The 19,741-nt window shown below is 43.1% G+C and overlaps 1 protein-coding gene across 4 annotated transcripts in view; it reads left to right on the forward strand.

The window, feature by feature from the left end:
* Positions 1–19,741, forward strand: part of Prr14l (proline rich 14 like) — a 63,461-nt gene that overhangs the window by 32,055 nt on the left and 11,665 nt on the right. For 3 of the 4 annotated variants that reach the window (XR_007980300.1, XM_052199576.1, XM_052199575.1), the window contains 3 exons: positions 4,977–5,048; positions 6,194–6,365; positions 6,964–7,070. Coding sequence is in view for 2 of the 4 variants with exons in the window: in XM_052199576.1 (XP_052055536.1) it covers positions 4,977–5,048; positions 6,194–6,365; positions 6,964–7,070 (351 nt within the window). In the remaining 2 variants the exon portion in view is untranslated. Of the gene's footprint in view, positions 1–4,976; positions 5,049–6,193; positions 6,366–6,963; positions 7,071–16,249; positions 17,835–19,741 lie in introns of all 4 variants that reach the window. The other variant, XR_007980299.1, reaches the window with a different exon arrangement.

Genomic DNA, 19,741 nt, shown 5'->3' on the forward strand with positions numbered 1-19,741 from the left:
CCTCCTCTCATTCCCCTCATGTAGCTCCTCTCCACATCCCATCATCCTCTTCTTTTCCTCTGAGAAGGGGAGCCCCCCCTGGTACCAACCTACCCTGGCACATCAAATTACTACAGGACTAGGCATGTCCACTCCCACTGAGGCCAGACAAAGCAGCCCAGTTAGGGAAACAGGATCTATAGGCAGGCAACAAAGTCAGGGATAGCCCCCACCCCAGTTGTTGGGGGACCCTCATGGAGACCAAGCTACACTTCTGTTAGATATGTGCCATGGGTGGTGGGAGAGGGACGCAGATGACTAGATCCAGCCTATGTATATATTTACTCTTAGGTTAGTGTATATATGTATGTATGTATGTACTCTTAGGTTACTGTATATATGCATGTATGTACTCTTAGGTTACTGTTTATATGTATGTATGTATGTACTCTTAGGTTACTGTATATATGTATGTATGTATGTATGTACTCTTAGGTTACTGTATATATGTATGTATGTATGTACTCTTAGGTTAGTGGGTCAGTCTGTGGGAGCCTGAGGGTCCAGTTAGTTGAGTCTGTTAGTCTTCCTGTGGAGTTCCTGTCCCCTTTGGGTCCCTGAATCCTTCCCCCAACTCTTCCACAAAACTCCCTGAGCTCCTTCTAGTGTTTGGCTGTGGGTCTCTGCATCTGTTTCAGTCAGTTGCTAGGTGTAACCTCTCAGAGAACAGTTATGCTAAGCTCCCTTCTGCAAGTGTAACAGAGTATCATTAATAGTGTCAGGGATTGGTTCTTGTCCATGGGGATGAGTCTTCAGTTGGGCCAGTCATTGGTTTGCTATTCCTTCAGTCTCTGTTCCATCTTTGTTCCTGCATTTATAGCAGGACAAATTTTGGTTGAAGGTTTTATGGGTAGGTGGGTGTTTTTATTCCTCCACTGGAGTCCTGCCTAGCTTTCAGAGATGGCCATTTCAGGCTCCAGAATCCCCCACAACTAGGAGTCTTAGCTAGAGTCACCCTCCTAGGGAACCTAAGATTTAAAATTTCCCATTTTTTTAAGAGTTTTTAGGTGAGATATAGTTTATGTAGAGTGTATGCTTAGCACAAGTTAAGATGCTGAAATCAATCCCTACACTAAAACAGTCCTCAAGGAATTGTGTTAGATAAATATTTCTACTGAGATTCTTTATATGAACAGAAACTCTGCTGTTTTGTTTTATTTTTCCAGATAGGGTTTCTCTGTTAACCTTGCCTGTCTTGGCACTTGCTCTGTAGACCAGGCTGGCCTACTGAGATCTGCCTCTAGAGATCTGGGACTAAAGGACTGGCCAACTTAATTCTGTCACTTTTAATTTGTTCTTAGCTATTGCTACAGTTGAAATTCTAATTCTGATTGAAATTTAAGACCAGTTTGGGGTAAGGGCTGAAATGTCTCAAGAACACATTAAAGGGACAAGAAAGATACTCAGCAGTTAAGAGGACCCCAGTTTGGTTGTGTGTGTGTGTGTGTGGGGGGGGGGTGTTTGAGACAGGTTTCTCTATGTAGCCCTGGCTGTGCTAGAACTATCTCTGCAGACCAGGCTGCTCTTGAACTCAGATCCCCTGCCTCTGCCTCTGCCTCTGCCTCTGCCTCCTGAGTGCTTGGATTAAAGGTGTGCACCACCACTGCAGCTATACAAAACTATTAAATCTGTAAATAATTTTAATTAAATTTGTAAATAAATAAAATGACAAATGAAAGAATGGGGTGCTTCCTGGCAAGATGTTTCAGTGAGTAAGCCACCAAGCCCGATCGATGACCTGGTTTATATTCTTAGAACGCATGAAGTGGGAGGAGAAAAATGACAATTTGTCCTTTGACCTCCATACGCATGCCACGCTACACACATGGTGAGTTCACACATATGTACAAAATAAGAAAGTATACCGTAAAAATAAAAGGGATCAATTGTGTCAAATGATGGCATACTTCATATATTATCTGGTACTTTGGTCTGCCTCTGTAAATTGTTGTAACTGTTCTGTGCTATAGCTTATGGCACAGAGCTTTCAACTGTTTTGTGTTTCCTTCCTCCCCACTCTTTCTCTGTCTGTCTTGTAGCTTATGATGGCCTCCAGCTCCCTATGTTGGGCTTCAGCTCCTGACCCTGCTCCACCTTCCAGGTTCAAGGATTATAGGCTTGACCACTTCACTGCTATATTCTTGGATGCTGTGTTAGTATTCAGGATGTGAGTCTAGGGCTCTTTTCTCTTTCAGAACTCTGTCTCATTTGGTTTTTCATAATTCCTTACATTATTTTTGCTTCTTACATTCTATATATACCTTTTTCCTTTTCTTTCTTCTTTCTTTTTCTCTTTACCTCTTTTTCTTTTGTTTTTTTTTCCTGTTGTTGTTGTTGTTGTTGTCGTTGTCATTGTTGTCCTTGAGACAGGGTTTCTGTGTAGCCCTGGCCATCCTAGAACTCTGTAGACCACGTAGGCCTCGAACTCCGAGATACACCTGTCTCTACCTCCCAGGTATTAGGATTAAAGGTGTGCGCCACCACTGCCTAGTTCTTTTTTTTTAAATATTCATTTATTATTTTTTTATATTATTTTATATTATTTTAAATATTCATGTATATGAGTATGCAGTGTAGCTATCTTCAGACACACCAGAAGAGGGCATCGAATCCCATTAAAGATGGTTGTGAGCCACCATGTGGTTGCTGGGAACTGAACTCAGGACCCTGGAAGAGCAGTCAGTGCTCTTAACCACTGAGCCACCCTCCAGACCTTTTTTTTTCTCTTAAAGATAGGATCTCACTATACAGTCTAGCCCCCAGTGTTTTGATCTAATTTATTTTTGAGACAAGTTCTATTACTTAGGCTGACCTCAAAGTCTGTGCTCTGTTGTTCTTTTCCTGAGTAGCTGGGACCACAGGTTTGTGTCACTGCACTGAGCACTTGAAGATTTTTTTCTAACCTAATCCCTTGGTTGCTTGGGATTTCCACTGAACTAGAACTAGACACAGGGGCTCTTAAATCCTGTTTTGACCTGCCTTTTCCAGTATCTGTCCTCTTACTGAGACTCTTCACCTAAGATCTTAATCTGTTCTCAACATTTGAGAAATTTTTCCTAGCTGTTTAACAAATTGCTAATTTTCAGGGAGGAGATGAGATTTAGGGTTATGATACAAGCTCCATGTTAATAAAGTATGCTCTGTTCTAAAGTCGGTAGAATTTTGGTGCCAGTCTTATCTGAAAGGCACAGAATGTTCCCAGCATCTACATGAGCATATCTGTAAGCCATGGGTAGAGGGATGAAATCAGCTGTGCTTTAGGTGTGTGGTTGTGCTTGTGTACACTGGGCAGTAACTTTTTTTTTTTTTTTTTTTTTTTTTTTTTTTTGGTTTTTCGAGACAGGGTTTCTCTGTATAGTCGTCATTCTATAGACCAGGCTGGCCTAATCCGCCTGCCTCTGCCTCCCAAGTGCTGGGATTACAGGAGTATGCCACCACCGCCCAGCTGTAACATTTTTTTCTAATTTTTTTTTTTTTAATTTTCTTCTATGAGTATTTTGCCTGACGTCTATGTGACACATATATGCCTGGTGCCCAAGGAAGTCACAAGAGTGTGATGGAACCCTTGGAACTGGATTAAGGATGGTTGTGAGCCTCCGAGTGGGTACCAGGAACTGAGCCTAGGTCCTGGACAAGAGTAAGCAGTGCTCTCAAATGCCGAGCCATTTCTCCAGCCTCCTTACTTTTTACATGTCTTCCTGTTTCACCTGCATGTGTGTATGGACACCGTGTACTTAGTGCCCACGCAGATTGGAAGAAAGTATCAGATGCCCTAGAGTTGCAGATAATTGCGAGCTGCCATGTGAGTGCTAGGAATTGAACCTTGGTCCTCTGGAAGACCAGCCAGTGCTTTTAACCACTGAGCCATCTCTCCAGTCCCAAAAGGCAAAATTTATTTTAACAATTAATATAGACCTAAACAGTTTAAGGTCTTTATTTTATATTTTCATTATACTTTCTTGTTTGCATGTTTGGGGTTTGTTTTTTTTTTTTCAGGGGGGGATGGAGTAGACTTGTGCCATGATGCGCGTGCGCGTGTGCGTGCGTGCGTGCGTGCGTGCGTGTGTGTGTGTGTGTGTGTGTGTGTGTGTGTGTGTGTGTGTGTAGTTAGAGGACAACTTTGGAGTTGTTTTTTTCTTTTCACTCTATGTGGGGCCCAGGAATTAAACTCAGGCTGTCACCTTGCATTGTCAGTGTGTGTGTCTTTACCTGCTGAGCCATCTTACCTTTCCCCCTACTCTCCCCGCCCCCGCCCCCCTTATTTTGGAGGTAGGGTCTCATGTAGTTCAGACTGGCCTCAAACTCCATGTGTGTCTTAGCATGATCTTGAACTCATCATCATTCCGCCGTATATCCTCCCTGGTATAGGGGTTGCTTATCCAGGAACTTTGTTATGTTGTGTTTGGTTCTTTTACGAGTAAGATACTTTTATGTCTAATTTTTAAAAACCATCTGTTGTATGTGTGTGCATGTATGAAGTATACATGTGTCATGATAAGCACATAAAGGAAGGTTGGTCAATAAATTTTTGGGGACTCCATCTCTTCCTCCACCCTGTGAGTTCCAGAGTTTGACCTCAGGTGGTCGGGCATGGCAGCAAGACCTTCTACATGAGGAGCCATCTTACTAGTCCTCATCCTGAAACTTTTCAAAGAATCCTAATGTGTGCTTACCAAGTCAATTTAAAGGTATAAGCCCTAACATCATTCTTGTTCCAGGCCTCTCTCTTACTGTCCTTTCTTTTCTTTATACCTTTCTCTATTAGGAACACTCTTCCTGTTAGCCTGCTTCCATCCCAGTGAACCCATGAGCGCAGTGGCACGGTGGGAGGTGCTTATTCTTGGCCTCCATCATGTGCCAGGACCTGCAGTAACATAAGACCTTTGCTCTTGTCCCACTCCCTTAACTTGCTGCTTTGTCTTTGTGCTTTACTTCAGCCACACCACCATACCAAATGTGCCTCTTCCAGGCATGGAAGCTGTCCACGGCACCAACAGTTGTTACCTGAGGTAAGCCTTGGCACACAGGCCTCAAGTGTGGATGGGTGAGTGTGAGAAGTGCAAGAGGAGAATACATTTATTCTAGTGTTTGTTGATAGCATGGGCTAGGCATGGCACAACTCTGACCTGGTCTCACTACTCTTACTCAGGTTTATAGGTCTCAAATATCTCTGAGTAATGCTCTATATCAAATAATGAGGACTAGGCTTGTGTAATCAGAACCCTTTACTTAAAAAGGAAATCACTAACCAGCTTGTAAGTATCTCAAGGTGTCTGAGGTCCTGCACCAGCCTGGGTCCTGGTCCCTGAGTGGGGTTGGTTCATCTGTTCATTCACTACTATCTTCTCACCAGTCTTCACTTACTTACACATTTCTTTATAAAACTGCCCTGTACACTGAAATGGATTGACCACATTCTTGTAATTTTACATATGTGTAGACCCAGGTTAGTCTAAAAATGACTAGGAAACAGGTTGACTGAAAATGTCATTCCTGGACAGAAAAAATATCACCCATTCTAATCTGTATGTTCAAGAGATCACATAGGCTGGGATGAGGCCACAATGGTAAACTGTCTGCTTTGCAAGCCTGAGGGCATGGGTTTCATCCCCCGCAGCCCACAGAGAAAACCAGTCATGGTGGCACACTTGCAATTCTAGCGCTTAGGTAGGCAGAGATAGGCAGGTTCTGAGGCTTACTAGCCAGCCAGGCTAGGCTACTGGGTGAGATCTAGGCCAAAAAGAAGGTGGCTGGGACAGCTGAGGAAGGACCTTGTCCTGGCCTCAACATGCACATGTACACCCCAGGACCACAGCAAGACCTGCATGTGGAGTCATTTGACTAGTCCTTATCTTTACATTTTTTAAAGAATCTTAACCTGTGTGCTTACCAAGTTACTTTAAAAAAGAAATCTAAATAAAATGCCTGCTTGCTGCCAGGCAGTGGTGGCGCATTCCTTTAATCCCAGCACTCAGAGGCAGGTGGATCTCTGTGACTTCGAGGCCAGCCTGGTTCTCACAGTTAAGTTCCAGGGCAGCTGTGGCTCCACAGAGAAACCCTGACTCAAAAACAAGCAAACAAACAAACAAGTCCGCCAGAAGTAGAGAGCAAACCTCATACAGGTTTTGTCTTCATTCTGTCTCCATGGTGCTAGGCTAGAGCGTGTGTTTCCTGCCTTGGTGCCAAAGTCTTGCTTGGTGACAGAACCCGCTGTCAGCACGCTCCTGCTCTCGGCCTCTGAGCTCCCAGTTCCTGGGTTTGATGAGTTGGATGTTGTGTCAGCAACTTGCCCCCGACCACAGAGCAGCCCTGCACAGCAGAACGAGGTAAATGCAGAGTACCAGGGTGTCAGGTGGAGGTGGTGTCGGGGTTCCCATTGACCCCATCACATGGTAGGTACAGCCTTTACTCAGCAGCCTTGGCTCAGGGTCTGAGCACTGAGGTAGGAGATGATACGTGGCTCTGCATGGGCTTGGTTTGTCTCAGAGATGGGGCCCTTCTGTTTTCTCCTCGCTGGCTGCCAGCTCTCCCGTTCCATGCAGAGCCTAGTTGTCTGTACTGCTTGTCAGGCCCGTTTTCTCAGCAACAGCATTAAAGAGTTTATAAAGAGACTTGGCCCTAAGAGCCTTTGTGCATTGAAAGATGAATAAATGATCGTGTCCTTCGGGTTTACAACATCGCCCATCTCCACTGATTGAACACTTTCAGTTGATTATCTCTTGGTAATAACTTGATAAACCTTTCAACTCTGTTTTAATATATGAAGGGGCAATGACAAAAAATGAAGCAAGGGTAGGAAGGGGATACGTGTCTTTAGCTCCTTTTTAGGCTTGTCTGTAAACTGAGGGAGCAGTGTTTGAGTGTAGCAGCTTTATTTAGAAGTCTCACATCTTGACTATCTTTGTTCTTAACCTTTAAAAACAGGCTGAGCCAGAGAAGAGACCAAAGAAAGTCTCACAGATCCGAATCCGGAAAACCATTCCTAAACCAGATCCCAACCTTACCCCCATGGGCCTGCCTCGGCCCAAAAGGTGAGCTTCTCTGATGCAGACTGGGTTCTCTGTCTGGGAAAAGTGCTGGGCTAAGCATACTTGTCCTCAAAGCCGCCGCCACATACTCAGCTGTGTTCTTACTTCTGGCAATTTATCCCAAGAATTCATGGTTATATGGCTATATAATTATGTACAAGATTTCCAATACATTAGTCATTTTTACTGTTCTTCTTATGCTGGATATTATGTGCATAATTCTAGCTTAAACCCCAGTCGGAACTGAGCCTTTGAGATTTGAGAGGCCAAGTTAGGTTCTCGTTCAGACCAGCCTTGGGGACATGGCGGCTGCAGAGCTACCTGGGGAAGGTTCTCTCTCAGAGGAGAAGCGGGGCAGGGGCAGCGCACAAGTGCAGAGTTACAACAACTTAAAACAAAAAGTCACACACACAAACCAAAAAAACCCAGTTTATTTAAAACATTTCATTTTCGTGTATTGGTTTTATTTGTATTGTGCCTGGTACCCTTGAAGGTCACTTTCATGGCATTGGATCTCCTGGAACTGAAGATGGATTTGTGTTATGGTATTTTTAACTTCTGAGCCATATCTCCCCAATATACTTTTGAAGTTGGGCAGTGTAGTGTACTCCTGTGATCCCAGCAATCCGGAGGTGGATAGGAGGGAAGAGTTCAAGGTCACCTTCAGTTTTCACCCTTCTGGTTTATGTGCAGTGTTCTGGTATAGTTTTCATTGGTTCCCTTAAGTAAGTTAAATCAATTAACCTCTTGAACTCTAAGAGTCTGTCTGTGGGCCAAGTAAGTGCTCAGGGAGAACAGTGCTTGCCAAAGCCTGTTCTCACTATATAGCCCAGGTTGGCCTTGAACCCATCATCCTTCTGTCTTAGCCTCTAAATGCTGAGATTACAAGTAAATAGCATTATCTTAAAATATATATTCTCTCTCGCTCCCTCGTCTTTCTGTACTGGAGAAGGCTTTGTGAGGGGAAGCCTTTGAGCCTTCTCTGCTGTCACGTCCTTTACTGACTCTTCCTTTGTGTCACCTCTATAAACGCACGCTTTGCATATCTCATGCACCCCATGGCCAATAGAAAGTAGGTTTCAATGTGGCTTTCCTTCCCGCCGTGTGCTTCTGATCTCAAAGCCTTAGTGGGAACACAAAGGCTTGTTTGTTTCACTTTGCTCTGTTGTTTGGTTTTGTGTTTTTTTATATTTTTCTTTTGTTTTTTTTGAGACAGGGTTTCTCTGTGTACCTCTGGCTGTCCTGAACTCATGCTGCCATAAGTCCATGCTTGTCTCTAACTCAGAGATCGCCTGTCTCTGTGCTGGGATTAAAGGAGGCTGCCACATCACCTGCAGGCAGAATTTTTCTTTTTTTTTTTTTAATGCTATAAAAGCCTTTCTCCTTGTTCTTCTTGAATCTGTATACATGATGTCTTACCATGGCATCTTTATATATTCCTTTCTTCATTTTCTTCGTGCTTGCCCCCCTCCCTGTACCTTGTACACCCTGGAGGTTCCCCTACTCCAGGAAGCCCCTGCTTCCGTTTTCATCTTGTGTTACCCACACTGTTTCCTGATTTTCCCAAGATCTCATCCCCCTGATGATCCTGTTTCTTTTTCTTTCTTTTTTTCATATACATGTACTAATTTTGGTGGTGTGTTGACGCATGCATGGATCTGAAAGTCCTACAGTCGGACATATGGCATTCCCAATTGGACATATGGCATTCCTTTTTTTTTTTTCTGTTAAGATTTATTTTTATCTGCATGGGTGGTTTGCTTGCATGTCTGTGTGAGGGTGCCAGATCCCCTAGAACTAGAGTTGCAGAGAGCTGTGAGCTGACTGGATTCTCTGGAAGAGCAGCCGTGCTCCTAACAACCAAGCCGTCTCTCCAGCCTTGACATATGGCATTTCTGTTTCAGTGTTTTGGAAAACTTGCACACTGATACCCATGTTTGCTACAGGAGTTGGCCCTTTGATAAGCAGTGCATAAGATTCTCCTTTCCTCACATTCTCACTGCATTTGTTGTCCTTTGTTTTGTTTTGTTTCTGGTTGTTTGGTTGTTCTGGAACTATCTCTGTAGACCAGTCTGGCCTTGAATTCACAGAGATTCTCCTGCCTCTGCCTCCTGAGTGCTGGGATTATAGGTGTGCATCACACTGCCTTCTTGTTTTGTTTCCCGTAAAAGATTTTATTTTTTAGTTTTGGTGTTCTCTCCCCATTGTGCTGCCGTCCACCCTTTCACTGGAATGGATACTGCCTCTTCCTCCGTTTGCTGTCGTCACGCTTCTTACCTGGGTCTTGGAGAAAGTCTTTCTTTCCTCTTACACCCTTTCCTTAGAACATGGTGGAACACAAGCAATTCTCCTGATTTCTGAGTCCTTTTATAGACTGAATTTTGCAGTTCAAGCTGGCTGACCCAATGTCCCAGCAAAGTTTAACAAGGACACTGGAAACCACTTATGACACTCAGGAGAGGTGTATGTAATTAGGGTGCCCAAGCCTATTGGGCATGATCTGCCAGTCCATCGTTGGCCATTCTGGGAGCAAGTGGCCTAGTTTGGTCCTGTGGACATTTAAGAAGAAGGTTATTGGTCTCCATTGGTGGTGATCCCTCTTCTACAATCCCCCTATCCTTGGCTGTCTAGAAGAGATAGGTATTTGGCTGCTATGAGCCAGGTGGAGTCAGAGCACCTCGTGGAGTGTCGTGTGGTGTCAGGAAGGGCTTTGGGTTCTCTGCTTTTAGCAGTCGGGCCCAGCAGACAGTCCACATGTCTTTCTCATCTCCTCTATGCAGTGCACTCCTGTATGGAGTGGCTGTCATTGCTTCCTGGAGTTTGGGAGAGATGGGTTACTTCCTGGGCAGATGGACCAGGGTTTCCTTTGTTAATTTTTTTTTTCAGTTTCCATCCTTTAAAACATTGTTTTCAGCTGGGTGACAGTGGCACATACACTCAGAGAGCAGAGGTAGGAGGGTCTCTGTGAGGTCAAGGCCTGCCTGGTGTACAGAGCAAGTTCCAGGATAGCCAAAGAAACCTTTTCTTGGGGGGGAAAAGTCATTCTGATCATAGATTATAAAAAGAAATTAGATCAAAGGATTTTAGCTGGGCATTGGTGGCACATGCCTTTAATCCCAGGACTCAGGATGCTGAAGCAAGTGGATATCTGAATTAGAGGCCAGCCTATTCTACAAACTGAGCTTCAGGACAGCTAAGTCTACACAGAGAAAGCCTGTCTCAAAAATGAAAACAAATGAAAAAGATGTTTTATTTATGTGGATGTTTTGTCTTCATGTGTTTGTGCACTATATGTGTTGTGTGCATGTTATCCATGGAGGCCAGAAGAGAGCTCAGGGTCTCCTAGGGCTGGAGTTCCAGATGGATTGACTTGACATGTGGGTGCTCGGAATCAAACCTGGGTCCTCTGCAAGAGCAACCGGTGCTCCTAACCACTGAGCAATCTTTTCAGCCTTTTGACTTTGTAGTTTTAACATCTTGACTATGATGTGTTAATAGCACCAGAGAGGTTTTTCTCTGGTTGGGTCTATTTGGAGTTCTAAATGCCTCTTGTATTTCAAAATCTCTTTATTTTTGGGCAGATTATGTTGTGTTTTCATTGATGAACTTTTGGATACTTTAAGTGGGGTTCCCCACCCACCCACCCTTTTATCACATAGATTCTTGAGTTTGTTTCTTAATTGTATCACAGAGTTCTTGAACATTGTGGTCATGTTTGCTTTTGTTATTGGGGGGGTTGTTGTTTGTTGATTGGTTTGTGGGTTTTTATTTGTAGCTTGGTTTTTAGAGACAGTTTCTCCATATAGCCTTGGTTGTCCTGGAACTCAGTTTGTAGACCAGGTTGCCTTCAAACTCACAGAGATCCACCTCAGTTTGCCTCCTGAGGGCTAGGGTTAATAGCCTGTGCCACCAAGTGCCTTGGTTTTGTTTTTTGTTTTCTTGTTGATGATTGAATATTGCTGTCTTATACCTTCTCCCCGCCCCCCTCCCTAGTAAGCTTTCCTCTGCTTGGTTAAGCCTGTTATTAAAGCTGGGCAGTGGTGGTGCACGTCTGTAATCCCAGCGCTCTGGGAGGCAGAGGCAGACGGATTTCTGAGTTCGAGGCCAGCCTGGTCTACAGAGTGAGTTCCAGGACAGCCAGTGCTACACAGAGAAACCCTGTCTCAAAAAAGCCAAATCCAAAGCCTGTTATTAATGCTGTCATACTGTTTATTATTTGATTCATTGAACTTTTCCTTGCCAACTTCTCGCTAGCGAGCTCTCTTCTTTAAAAAGCCTCACTTTTTATGGTCATGTGTGTGGGTATGTGAGGAGAGTGCACACACAGGAGCTCTTGGGTACCGGAACAGAGTGTCAAATCCCCTGGAACAGGCAGTTTGAACCTTTGTGGATTCTGTGAAATGAGCCTAGGTCTCTACAAGAGTGGCAAATGTTTCTAACCCCTGAACCATTTCTCCAGTTCTTCCCTGTTTACTGTATTCTGAGACAGAGTCTCACTGTGAAGCTTCGGATGACCTGAAATCCACTATTTAGGTCAGGCCCATAGTGATATGCCTACCTCTACCACTTTAGTTCTGGAATTCAAAGCCGCCTGCTATTTTTAAGTTAATCTCTTTGCTGAGTTTTTCTTCAGTGTTATCAGCTTTTTGATCCATACTGCTGATTTTGTTGTTATTACTATTAATGTGTGTGTGTGTGTGTGTGTGTGTGTGTGTTTTGATGCATATGTGCAAGAGTGCTCATGACTGGGCCCAAATGTGTACAGTACCGGTTATGTGTGGAGGTCAAAGGACAGGTTTTGCAGGTTGCTTCTATCTTTCTACTATGTGGAGCATGGGAATCGAACTCAGGTTATCAAGCTTTGTAACGGGTGCTTTCACTGCTAATTCATTCCATTGCTGATTTTTGCTGGAAAATGTTTGAAGTTTTCATTTGGCATTTTAACCACACGAGTAACTTTGAATTCAGTAACCAAAGAGTTTGATCTTTTGGATGAGTCATGTTGTCTCGCTATTTTGTATTTCTTCCAGTTTTGTTTTGAAGTTTGTATATCTGTCAGTTTATAAGCCTCTAGTTTGCAAGGTATCTTAGTGAGCAGCCTGCTCTTTAAGGTTTAGTCAGCAGTACCAGTCATCAAAGAGAACCCAAAGTGTTGTAGCAACAATAATGCCAGCCACACTGTATGAGGTGCAGAGGGATTTAAAATCCCGTCATCCAGTAATGCATCATTAACACCCATGCAACTGAAATGTCAGAGCTACTGTGGAGCATGCTGGGACCCTGTGCACTAAGTGTGGGAACAGCAGAGTGTTAAGAGGAAAGGAGGAGACAGCCAAGGAGTGAATAGAGAACCCACTTAAAGGCGGGGGAAACATGGGATGTTAGGGAGCAAAGAGTAAAGGAAAAACTTTAAAAGAGAAAAGGCAAAATAAAATTCTCAATGATGAAAAGTTAAAAATGCAATTAATGTAAAAGGGTGAATAAAAAATAAAATCCTACCAGAAGAAAATACAGTTTGGTATATGTCTTAGTCAGGGTTTACTGCTGAGTACAGACACCATGACCACAGCAACTCTCATAAGGTCAACATTCACTTGGAGCTGGCTTATGGTTCAGAGGCTCAGTCCATTATCATGGTGGGAAGCATGGCAGTGTCCCCGCCATGGTGCAGGAGGAGCCTACAGTTCTGCCTCTTATTCAGAACGCAGCCTAGGAGAAGACTGGCTCCCACGTGGTTAGGAGGAGGGTCTGTTGTGGTTCAGGAATCAGTCCCAGACCCTTCCAGGAAAAGTGCTCCATTATCAACCTCTATCCCTGTTTAGGCTCTCAGTCTATTTTGAGTTGAGTCTTACATATGAAAAAAGACAAATTTGATTTATTTACACATGAAATCAATTTTCCCAGCTCTGCTTAAAGATACTTCCCTTTCTACACTGTGTGCCCATGTCAATTGTGTTAAAAATTGTTTGACCGCAGTAGATGTGTGAAATTATTTCTGTATTCTCCACTGTTTTACATGCAGACAAATGTTTATATACATAAAATAAAAGTAATCTTTAAAACAAAATTATTGAAAAAATTTGAATAAATAAAATGTGTGTGTTCTGATGCAATGCTGTGTAAAACATAAAACAGTAATAACCAAGAAAAAATTGTTTTGTGGGTTTCTTTGAGACAAGATATCTGTGTAGCCCTGGCTGTCCTAGAACTTGCTCTGTAGACTAAGCAGCCTATGAACTTGAAGCGAGTCCCCTGCTTCTGCCTCCTGAGTGCTCGGACTAAAACCATTTGCCACTGTGTCCAGCTAAGAGAAAGTTTTTAAAAGAAATGAAATAAGAATACTAATCTCAGAGATTTGAAATATAAAGTCTCAAAAGTTAGCCAGAGCATAAATACATGTATTGGTAAAATAGAAAATTGAGAATGAATACCAGTTTACAGGGTGATTTAGAGTATAGTGAAGGTGTCTTCTCAGGTCAGTGGTGGGAATCTGTGCTATTAATTGCTATTGGGATAGGAGCCATTTTAAGAATAATGAAGTTGTATCTATATGCCTTATCCTAATCATAATCTCTACTAATCAGATTTTAGTGTAAACTTAGGAATGTTTGACGAAACCATAGGAAACTTCTGTTTGGAATGGGCTAACTATAATAAAAATTTGTAAGTCATAATATAAAAGCTAAAAAACTGCATAGGGCAGGGAGAAATGTCTCAGTGGTTAAGAACACTGACTGCCTTTCCAGAGGTCCTGAGTTCAATTCCCAGCAACCACATGGTGACCCACATCCATCTGTAATGCGATCTGATGTCCTCTTTTGGTGTGTCTGAAGACAGCAACAGTGTACTCATCATACATACATACATACATACATATATATATATATATATATATATATATATATACACATATATATCATATCATATATATATCATATCATGTACTCATCATATATATATTCTATATATTATATATACATATATCATATATATGATATATATCATATATTATATATATGATATATATCATATATATATAATTAAATGAAATAAAATCTTTTAAAAATTACATAAACTGCATAAAAATAAAGAAGTTTTGGGGTCAAGCTTGGTGGCATACACCAGTAACCCTGGTGTTTAGAAGCTGGAGGCGGAAGGATAAGAAAAGGCTAACTTATCTTTCATAGGGACTTTGGATCAGCCGGGGCTGTATTCGATCCTGTCTCTACAAAACACAAAATGAAAAGATTACATTAGGGTGCAGAGGCACAGGTTTATAATCCCAACACTCTGGAACCTGTGGCAGGACAGTGAATTCCAGGCATGCTTGGCCTGCACATTTGAGACCTTTCTCTTAAAAGTGGGGGAAGCCACCAGGCAGTGGTGGTGCACGCCTTTAATCCTAGTACTTGGGAGGCAGAGGCAGGTGGATTTCTGAGTTTGAGGCCAGCCTGGTCTACAGAGTGAGTTCCTGTCTCGAAAAAACCTAAAAGCAAAAACAAAAACAAAAGTGGGAGAAGTCAAACCAGGTGTATATATGTTTATTTTTAATAGAAAGCTGAATACAGTTTCTCATCTGCAAGGTGGGCCTCAGGGATGGAATAATTCACCAGAAGCTTGCTGACTTAGCATAGAAACAATAGGGAGACCTTGCATCAAAAATGAGGAATAAGATCTCGGTTTGTCTTTAATCCTAGAACTCAGGAGGCAGAGGCAGTTGGATGGTGAGTGAGTTCAAAGGCCAGAAAAGTCTATGTTGTAAGTCCCATGTCAGCCAGAGATGCACAGTGACACCCTGGTTATGAACAGAACAAAAGAAAGTGAAAATCACAGTGTAAGATCCAGGCGGTGGTGTCGCACCCATTTAATCCCTGAACTGGGGAGGCAGAAGTAGGTGGATTGATGAGTTCAAGGCCAGCCTGTTCTACAGAGTGAGAGTTTTAGAACAGCCAGGGCTACACACAGAGAAACCTTCTCTCAAACAAAATAAAACAAAACAAGAAGGAAAACACAAATGTAGTTAAATGATTATAGAACATCCATTTAAAAGAATGGGGTGGTAAGGCACATCTTTAATCTTGGCAATTGGGAGGCCATCGTGGTCTACTTAGTAACAGCAATCAAGGATGCAGTGAGACCCTATCTATGCTTTAGAGGTAGGTTGTGTGTGTGTGTGTGTGTGTGTGTGTGTGTGTGTGTGTGTGTGTGTGTTTGCGTGTGCATGTACTGGCCTGTCTACAGGCCAGTCGTCTAGAGGCACTTTATCAATAAATAGTGTCTCTTCCTGATTATGTCTAGGTTTGTATGAAATTTAAAAAAACAAATAGTATAAGAAATTATTGCTGTGGCCTGGAACAGACAGTGGTACATCCTTTTAATCTCAACACTGAGAGGTTCAGTTCCTAGCACCCATATGGTGGCCTACAACCATCTGTGACTCCAATTTAAAGGGACCAAATGCTTCCTCTGACCTCCTGCATACATGTCATTCATATACAAATACTCAGAAACACATATACAATTTAAAAATACACATATTTTAAAGTTGCCACTTTGGAGAGACAAAGTGTCAGTCAAGTACAGCAGCACACGGTGTGGTTGATCCTGCTCGGGAAGTGAGGCAGCTGGACTGTTTCAGTGCGGGAACAGAAGGCCAGCTTGGGCACCACAGTGGGAACCCAGCTTCACAAGAAAAGTGATGTGTGCCGTTCTCACAACACAGTGCTAGGGCCAGTAGGGTACACAGACCACGTAGTTGGTACTGGAACCTGGGTTAGAGGTCGGAAAGGAGTCCTGCATTCTTACTACATCTACGGAAACTTGCAGAGAACGATGCATTAATGCATCGAGAGTTGCTTCTTGATCACTGAACATCTCCAGGGGAGCAGAGTACTAGATACGTGCCACTGGACCTAGGGAAGCTGACGTGGCACAACGTGTATGGCAAGAGCTACAGAAAATTGGGCATGAAATAAATGCACATTGTTGGGCACAGTAGCACGTGCCTTTAGTCCCAGCACTCTAGAGTCAGTTAGGGAAATTCATGTGAGTTCAAGGCTGGCCTGTCTACATTGTGAGTTCCAGGACTAAATAGACGCTGTTTCAAAAAACAACAACAACAACAAAAACATTAAGTAGATGCAGACCAAACATGAACATCTATGTTTCTCCCTCCCCGACAGCCAGGACAACAATAAAGAACAGTACCCTCTCCAAACCCTGGCAGTGAGTAAAAAGGAAGAACTCTGGGAAGTTCAGCCTCTTTTGTGGAACTTTTGTGGATGTACAGTCTGGATTCTTAGCTACCAGGAAAGGCTGGCAACCCTAGGCTGAAGTTCCAGTTACAGTGCCCAGGGTTGGTTGTTTAGTGACTTCACCTCATGCCCTGACAGAACAGTGCACCGACACCTCCTCTCCCTGCATCTGCTGAGTGATGATGGGCTCCCTGGTGCACATGAGCTGCATCCCAGCACACCTGGACCTGGGCAGCCTGGATCCCACACTGCCAGCCATGGAATCTGCGTCTGAACCACCAGGAGCGATTGCAAGATCTGCAAGTCTGTCCTTGGCTGCAGGCCTGTGTGGGAGGAGCTTGGCCCCTGTGCTGATTACGGGGTCTGCCAGCTGTTGTTCTACTGCTTGTATTTGGCAGAGCAAGATGACTCTGTGTAACCGTTCTTTATTTTTTTTCTTAATTTATTTGTTTTATATGTATTTAGGTTTTGCCTGCATATATCTATATATATATATACAAGCATGCCTAGTATCCAAACAGGTCATAAGAGAGTGTCAGGTGCCCCAGAAATGGATTTGTACATTGGTTGCAGTGTACAGATGGATTGGTTACATACTTTCTGGGAATCAAACATGGTCCTTTGCAAGAGCAACCAGTGCTCTAAACTGATGATGGTCATGAGAAAGAGGTCATGCGGCTTGGGCTGTACTGGCAACATCTTGGCCACCCCCACCTAAGCGCATATGGATCTGGATGAAGATGATGTGTATGAACTGTATTAGTGTCCTCAGTTCCCATCCACAAGATAGCCAGCCATTTAAGTGAGGAGGTTTTAACTTCTGCCAGCCTTGACACAGTAAAGCTCCACCAGGAAAAGGACGACGGGGTCTCTTGTGCTACTAAACCTTGAGGATCATGAATTCACTGTATAGACCTTGGTTCCTAACTCCATTGTCTGCCGCCTGGCATCCTACTTTAATACAGAGTGTTAAGTGCCCCTATCTCCTAGGACACAAGCAAGGATGACGTGCAATGACTCTGGCTTTGGCAGGAAATATATCTGCATGTTGTGGGTGTTCTGCTCCAAAACTGTTTATGATATTGGTGTCATCTATCTGGGGCCCTAGCAGCAGCTTGTGGGAACGATGCCATCATCTGAGTGTTTGAGGTGGATTCCAGCTCACATCTGCACCATCTCTGACAGCCCAACTGCATCAGCCGGTTTCCAAGGATGTCAGCTCTGTAGCCAGAACCCATGGAACGTAGCCGCTGCTAAATGATGGGGGTGTAGCCTCAAGAAATATCCATGGCTGGAATCCTAACCTGTGGGCTTTCTCAAATTGGGAAGTTGTGATTCCACAAAAAATGTCCCAAGACTTTCCCAGTTCCTAACAGGACCTGAAAAAACAACCTTAACCTTCATTTAACTTCTGTTAATTACATTTAGTTTCTGTTGAGACTTTAGAAGTGTGGAACCACACAGCCTCTCACTGTTTTATGTCCTTGACACAGGACCTCAGTACAGACACAGCGTGAGTACATAATGATGCTGTGTGTTTGCTGCAGCAGGGATGGCGTTGCATTTTGGGGGTGAATTTATAATTGTGATCTGTATATGGGAGGAGGTCTGTGTCCCACGTCCCACTTCATAAGGATGCTCAAGGATTTAAAAAAAAAAAAAAAAAAACATAATTCTAGGCCGGGCGGTGGTGGCTCACGCCTGTAATCCCAGCACTCTGGGAGGCAGAGGCAGGTGGATTTCTGATTTCAAGGCCAGCCTGGTCTACAGAGTGAGTTCCAGGACAGCCAGGGCTACACAGAGAAACCCTGTCTCTAAAAAACCAAATCCAAAAAAAAAAAAAAAAACCCAATTCTATTGTCAATTGTCTGTGATAGGTCCTGCTTTCCCAATTTGTAGCTAATTCTTTAATTTAAGATATTTCAAAGCTGAATGATTTTTCCCTCTGTAATTTATTTAGAGTAGAGGGATATTTATGTATTCTCTTAGGGATACAAAAATATAAATGGGCTGGATGTATTGGTTCATGCTTAATAATCCTAGCACTTCAGTGATAGAGGGTAGGCATTTGATGCCAGCCTGGGGTATGTACCAAGTTCAAGGCCAGGCTGTGTTTTATGAATCACTGCCTCAAAAATTAAATAGGGGACTAGCAAAGCAGTCAGAGCAGGGGCTGCTCTTCCCGTGGTCCCAGGTGGCATTCCCAACACCATGTGGGGGCTCACAATTACCTGTAACTCAAGCTCTAGAGTGTCTGATGCCTTCTGCTGGGCTCCACAGGGTCCTGCATGTTTATGGTATATATGCATACGCTCAGGCATATTGATAGAAATAAATAAAATAGAAACAAATGGGAAAAGACATGAACTCCTGGATGAGTGAGGTGGCCCAGTGGGTAGTGTTTGACGGGCAACGCCGATGACTTGACTCCTGGAACCCATGTTAAGATGGAAGGAGAAAACTGACTACGTAAAATTGTTCTCTGACCTTCAGGTGCATGCCCATAACCACACATGCCCTTGCACACATTACACACATGTAATAATTACAAATTAATTAAAAGACATGATCCTCTAAAGGGAGAATTGTCACAGACCATACATTCTTAGGAAGGATGCAAATCCATTCTTCAGTGGAAAGCAACTGACCGTAGCTGGTCCCCTCAAAAGGACTACAGTAGATCTGTGCACCACAGATCTGTGGTCGTACATTTCCATAGGTGTCATGGCCTTAAAGGTTTGCCTGAGAATTGAGGCGGTATCTAGCACAGTGCTTTAGCTTTCCTAATGCAGTGGCTAACAGTTTGTCATGTGTGGTGATCCCTAACTATAAATTATTTCATTGCTACTTTATAATTGTAATTTTGCTAACGTTATAAATCATAACGTAATGTTATTTAGGATGACCCCTGTGAAAGGATCGTTTGACCCTTGATGGAGCATTAGACCCATAGGTTTAGCACTGATCTAGCACATTTCTCCAATGGCTTGTAGATCTGGAAGTCGGTGGCCCTTGCAGGGCATCATGATACCAACTAACCACAAGTCTTCCGTCTTCATGTCCACAGAAGAGATGTTGCTAACTTCACTTAGAAGTTCTGTTTTAGCAACAATAACAACAAACGATTTTTAATTTAAAAGAAGCTGCGTAGGGAGGCATGTAATAGTAATGCAGGTTCTTGGGAGAACTGAAGCAGGTTTGTGAGTTTGAGGATAGCCTGGACTAAATAGTAGTACTCCGTTTCAAATCAAAACCAAAAAAAAGTATTAAAGGGATGTTAACTTTTGTTAATAACAGTCAAATAAATAAATGAATGAATGAATGAATGAATGAATGAATGAATGAATGAATGAATGAATGAATAAATGGAGATACAGTTCTACCATGGAAGTAAGAGGCAGTGATCAAATCTGAAAAGCC

This window comes from Apodemus sylvaticus, chromosome 11 (genome assembly GCF_947179515.1).
Source record: "Apodemus sylvaticus chromosome 11, mApoSyl1.1, whole genome shotgun sequence".
Taxonomy (NCBI): Eukaryota; Metazoa; Chordata; class Mammalia; order Rodentia; family Muridae; genus Apodemus; species Apodemus sylvaticus.